The sequence below is a fragment of the Gymnoscopelus braueri genome, assembly GCF_963280865.1.
Source record: "Gymnoscopelus braueri genome assembly, chromosome: 8".
In the NCBI taxonomy this organism is placed as follows: Eukaryota; Metazoa; Chordata; class Actinopteri; order Myctophiformes; family Myctophidae; genus Gymnoscopelus; species Gymnoscopelus braueri.
In genome coordinates, this window is record NC_137609.1 from 11,935,652 (window position 1) to 11,941,937 (window position 6,286).

Consider the following 6,286-nt stretch of genomic DNA (forward strand, 5'->3'; position numbering starts at 1 on the left):
ATACGCGTACTTATACCGAGCCGAAGTGAATTGTAACATCCTTGGCCATGGGGTAAGCACTTTATACTTGACATTTGAACGTTTATGTAGAAGTACGGGCCAAAAAGGGAGAACATGCAAACACCAGGTTGAAGTTCATCCAAGACTGTCATGATATGACAGTCACGTATCAGGGCTAGGAGGACAGTGTATAATATGCGTTGCATTGCATAGGAGGGCCAAAGGCAGCAGAGGAGGTTAAAAGTGGGAACAGACCAGAAGAGGAGGAGGAGGAGGAGGGGGGGAGCTGGAGGGAAGGAGAAGGAGGGAGGAAGGGGTTGCCTTCTAGAGGGGTGTTTCCTTGACTTGTGGAAGGAAGAGTTTCATAATAACAAGTCTTTTTTAAATGTAATTTGACAGATTATAGCGATGTGATGATGGCTAACGTCGGGCGTTTGGAGAAGACGACGGCCGGGGGAGAGGAGGAGACAGTAATGCTGGGATATGAATAGGTAATGTAATGTGTGCAGAACTAACTCTCTGTAAACAACAACATGCATTCTGTTTCTGCTGCGCTGTGAGGAGAGGAGCGATCACTGGGGTCTCTGGCAGACAGCGGTGGAAAAAGTACTCGGAATGTTTTACTTATAAGTAAAAAGTTAAGTATCAATACTAGCAATGTAACTACTCTGTTACAAGTAAAAGTAACAGTAGGCCTACAAAAGTTTATAGGCATCAAAATATGCACTTAAAAGTGCCAGAAGTAAAAGTACTCATTATGCAGAAGGTCCCATTTCACAAGTGTTGTGAGCTTGTAGATTTGCTATTTTCAAATCGCCAAAGTCAAGGTCTGAAGTGGTTTTGTAATAAAAATCAAAATCTACAAAGTCACTCACTAGTAGTGGAGTTGAAGTAAAAGTATTGTCTTGGCTACTTGAACATTCTAGGCTAAAATACCAAACAAATGTACTTCAGTACTTGAGTAAATGTACTTAGTTACCACTGGTCTAGGGGTCCCTGAACGATATATGGGCAGAAATGCGTAGCCTAGTAGTAGAATATACTACTAATACTGTCATTAGATTACGACATTAGTAGGTATATACTTCGTTGTACGTGTGGTGTCGCGAGCAGACCTACAAGCTCACAACAGCGTGTCGCACGATCGGCTATTTTGTCGGCGCGCGACACCATCCTACGGCGGAGTATACAGCCGAAGTTGGTTTTTCACAGAAGCGTGGGCGTGCGCTGCTTTACAATTAGGCTAATTATGTAAATGAGCAGATAGATCTGATTATAGGTTGCTACATTAACACCTAGAGACTCAAATGAAACTCTAGCTGCTGGCTCATGCACATTCTGACAGTGGTGTAACTAAGTACATTTACTTATTGTACTCAAGTACAATTTTGAGGTATTTTTACTTTAGTGGATTATTTCCAATTTTCAATACTTTAACTTCTACTCCACTACATCTCTGAGGAAAATATTGTACTTTCACTCCACTACAATTATTTGAAAACTTTAGTTACCAGCTACTTAGATTTTGATTATTATTACAAAACACACTAACCACTTCAGCCATATACATATTTCAACGATTTGAAAATAGCAGATCTACAAGCTCACAATGCATCACAATGTGACGCATTGTGAGCTTGTAGATCTGCTATTTTCAAATGATTTTTTTATACACTTTGAACTTGTGAAACGTGGGACATTCTGCACGATGAGTAACTTTTACTTTTGGTACTTAAAGTATACTTTGATGCAGATACTTTTGTACTTTTACTCAACTTCTACTTGTAACGGAGTATATCTACATTGCATTATTGATACTTTTACTTGAGTAAAACATGTGAGTACTTCTTCCATCACTGCTGATGGAGAATAAATAGGCAGACGTGTTTTTTTAAAGAGACCAACATAGTTTCCGAGATGATATTCTTTGCATACAGTTATTATTAGCCTATTTGTATTATTATTATTATTATTATTGTTATTATTATTATTATTATTATTATTATTATTATTATTATTATTATACATTTTTATTAACTGTAGGCTGTAATAGGTAACCCCTCTTCCTCATCACTTAATTATTTTTTATTATATATAAAATAATTTTATTATAAATTAAATAACTTTTCCTCTCCAGAGAATGGAGGGAGGAACCAAGGAGAAAGAAAGCTCAGAGGAAAAAGAGAGTGACGACCATCCCAAGGAGGATGAAGGGAAAGATGAGAAAGGGTTTGATCAGCGGCAGAGTGCTGCTGCAGGGTCCTGTGAAGAAGAGGAGCACCAACAGAGCCAGCCTCCCATGATGCAGTGGGAGGATCTGAGCCTGCGGATAGCCGAGCTGGAGAAACAAGAGCAAGAGCGGAGGGAACGGTCAAAGGTCAGCGAAAGGTCAAAGAGACCAGGGTTGTTGTTACACAGTAAAATCCTCAGTGTTCATTTAAGTATGAGAGTCTCCAAATAGCCAAATGGACCTGTAAGGCTGTGTGCACACCAAAGCCTTTTATCCCAGCTGAATCAGTGGTGGCTCCTGGCAAATCTTTCAGGGTGGGGGGGGGGGGGCGAAGAGACATGATATAGACGAGCCATCACTCTGCCAAAAAACGCTTCCAATACACCCAGAGTTGAAAATATTTGAACTCGCAGACAATATGTTGACGTGAACGTGCACCGTAGAATAGACGCTCAGCGCCTCAAGGAAAGAACGTATGTTTTAATGGTTTTCAATGGGAGCACGGAGTATTTACCCTATTCTGCGCTGCACGTTTTACGTCTGGCGCTTATCTGCTTGGCGTGCTTGCTGAGAGTTGAAATATTTTCAACTCAGGCGTTTTGAAGCGTTTTTTTGTTGAGAGCCTTGCGCTTTCAGCTGGGAAGAAACACTTTGGTGGACAGACACACAGCCCAAGTGTACATTTGGCTACATTCGTACACTCTCAGAGTTAAAAATGGTTAAGACATGAAGTCACCATTGTCTCCTAAAAAGTCGATTATAAATCTAATCCCAATTAACTAGGTGCATTCCTCAAGGGCACTTGTTTGCTGGATTGACACATACTTGGCTGTTGTGTGCCGGCAATCAAATCTGGGACCTTTCAATTATAGGACTCTCTGCTTCCACAAGGCCACGACCATGCTGATTGCATGTGCGTCATCGCCCTGTCAAGCACTCGGTAACAAACACGTTGTTTGTTACCACAAAGTGATTTCTACATGTGGCTTGATCTCAGTGGTGGAAAAAGTACTCAGATATTTTACTTAAGTAAAAGTATGCAATATAGAAATACTCCGTAACAAGTAAAAGTCTTGAGTGACTTGAGTAAAAGTACAAAAGTATTGGTATCAAAATGTAATTAAAGTACCAAAAGTAAAAGTACTAAAATGTTTGAAAATAACAGATCTACACAACGCGTTGTGAGCTTGTAGATCGGCTTTTTTCAAATAGCCTAGGTATAAAATAGGGCTGAAGTGGTTAATGTATGTTTTATAATGTAATAATTTATATCTGCAAAGTAACTAGTAACTTTTCAAATAAATGTAGTGGAGTAAAAGTACGATATTTGCCTCGTGAGATGTAGTGGAGTAGAAGTAAAAGTATAGACAAAATTGTACTTAAGTACAGTACTTGAGTACATGTACTTAGGCACTTTACACCACTTGCTTGACCTTGACTTGATTTCCTTGCCCCTCTTCTTCCTCCTGTGTGCTCCAGAGTGGAGGTGGCACAGGGCTGAGGAGCCAGTCAGGGGGCGGAGGAGGAGTGGAGGACAGGCACTGGAGGCTGTGGGGAGCACACTGGGAGGAGGATGAGGATGAGGAGGACACGCCCAGATGTAGAGTTACGTCTAGGTCAGTGGGTTTTCATCCCTTTTCATATCAAGGGTCCATTATTTATTCTGCATTTGAGCCACGGACCCATAGCCGCGGGAAGATGTTTTCGGTTAAGGATGCTGTATGCGTGCGTGCATGCGTGCATGCGTGCATGCGTGCATGCGTGTGTAGCGAAAATGTGCGGTTATTTTCCGGATTTGTTACTTTTTTGGGGGGGTTTTGGTACTTTTATTTGGTTCATTCGGTTCCAGGACACATATCGCACTAACTCCCCCCCAAATAACGACCAGCAACAACAGGCACTTTATGCAAAAATGTTTTTAATAATTGTATTTAATTAAAGAGGTGGTGCCATGGTTTTGCACTTTTTCTGTTTTTCATGTGTCTATGAGGTTGATAGAACTTCATTAAGCCCCCTGGTGGTGTTTTTATGGTGTTTTATGTCTTCTCTGACTATTTTGAGTTTCTACCTGGAGGCTGAAACCTTGAGGGTCAAACGTGCCAATAGAAAAACAGCACTTTAGTGACATAGTAAAATTGTACCCTCCCCCTCATTATCATAACACAACAGGTGTGGGCATGAGGAGGAGGAGGGACTAGAACAGGTGGGTGGTGCTAAGGTGGTGGAGGAGGTGCTAAGGTGAGAACCAGGTATACTTAATGAACTGGAGGCGTGTCCACATAAAAACATAATTTTAACAATTTCTGTACACTTTTTTGAAAAAAATCTTCCTCCTAGTATAACCATAATACCTGATGATTATGTTTTAGGGGGGAAAAAATCACAGCACCCCGTCTTAAAAAGAAATAAAATCATAGATTATTTTCAGAGGATGCTGCAGCCCCCCCAGCACCCCTACTTCCTGCGGCTATGCGCGGACCACCGTTTGATGAGATTTATTAGACTCTCAGACCCAAGACTTATAGAATATTTTGTTATCGTTGGATAACATTTTGTCCACAATTCCATGCTGTATTGATGTTGGTGCCATAGGAGAGAGATAACAGGCAAACGTTGATCAAAATAACAATTCTTTTAAAGTATTTTGCAGATGTTTAACAATAATTTAATTCTTGAGAGTGTAAAATGAAACCAAATGGACCCGTGAGGGTCCATTTGGTTTCATTTTACACTCTCACGAGTTAAAGATCTATAAGGATCCATTTGGTTTCATTTTACACTCTCACGAGTTAAAGATCTATAAGGGTCCATTTGGTTTCATTTTACACTCCCACGAGTTAAAGATCTATAAGGGTCCATTTGGTTTCATTTTACACTCCCACGAGTTAAAGATCTATAAGGGTCCATTTGGTTACCAACTCTTCCATCATTTAGCTGGGGACCACCGGGAACCCCCTCAAGGACCACTGGTGGTCCCCGGACCACGGGTTGAGAACCACTGGTCTGGGTAATGAAGGACAATTCAGAATAATCAGACAGTGAATGTGCAAAAGTGCAATGAACACTAAAGAGGGGGGCCCCTGGGAGCGGCTGTAGCTGAGTGGGTAGAGAGGCTGTCTGGGAATCGGAAGGTCACCGTTTCAACCATCGGCTGGCACCAGGCCAGTCTTAAATGCTCTCCCCCGTACTCTCAACTGAGCCATCTGAGTAGCCATCTGCTGGGGGAAGCAGAAAAGCAATTCCCCCTCCCCCCGGGCGGGGACCAGAAAATACTTAATTTCCCTTTCTTTCAATCTCACTGTCTCACAAAATCTCACAAAAATCAATCAATCTCAATCAATCTCAATCAATCTCAAACAATCTCAATCAATCTCACAAAAATCATTTGCATAGCCCTTTTTATAAAGCCCCTTTTAAAACTTGACGTGCTTCACTTGAAATGCAAGCAAATATGAAATATGAATAAATGGTGCAAATTGACACACAAATCAAGGTAAAGATAAAATTTACTTTCCTCAAAAGGAAATCCATATGGTCAAGTGTGAGACAATTGTGACATTAAAATGGACACAATAACAGACAGCAATTTATAGCACAGATAACTTAAAACATAAAAAGTAGATAGAAAGACATTATGGTTGACTTTCGTACTAAATATTGCACTATCCCTTAAGAAAAATGTGTGTACACACATTGTGTGAGAAATGTCATGGGGTTTTTGCGTCTCTTGTGTTCACAGATTTCGCAATCACAAAAACCTACAGCTGTGCTTCATCAACGACAGCGACAGTGAAGAAGACGAGGGAGCCAATAAAAAGGTCAGGGTTTGGACTGATCTCCACCACATCATCCCTAAAACAGTGGGTCTCAAACTTTTTCATGCCAAGGACCCCCAAAATGATGTTTCTTTTGGCTGCGGATCCCGTGTCTCAAATAATTTTTTTTTTTTCAAAAATAGCAGATCTACAAGCTCATAGCGCGGCACGAAGTGTATATCTGCTGTTTTTGAATAGCCAAAGTATAAAATATGGTTAAAGTGGTTAAAATGATTGTGAC

The 6,286-nt window shown here is 40.7% G+C and overlaps 1 protein-coding gene across 2 annotated transcripts in view; it reads left to right on the forward strand.

The window, feature by feature from the left end:
• Positions 1–322: 322 nt before the first annotated feature.
• Positions 323–6,286, forward strand: part of LOC308090558 (schwannomin-interacting protein 1) — a 10,820-nt gene continuing 4,856 nt past the window's right edge. For both annotated transcript variants that reach the window (XM_080435782.1, XM_080435783.1), the window contains exons 1-4: positions 323–491; positions 2,138–2,377; positions 3,710–3,846; positions 5,970–6,048. In XM_080435782.1, coding sequence (XP_080291908.1) covers positions 2,141–2,377; positions 3,710–3,846; positions 5,970–6,048 — 453 coding nt within the window. In that variant the 5' untranslated portion in view covers positions 323–491; positions 2,138–2,140. The remainder of the gene's footprint in view (positions 492–2,137; positions 2,378–3,709; positions 3,847–5,969; positions 6,049–6,286) is intronic.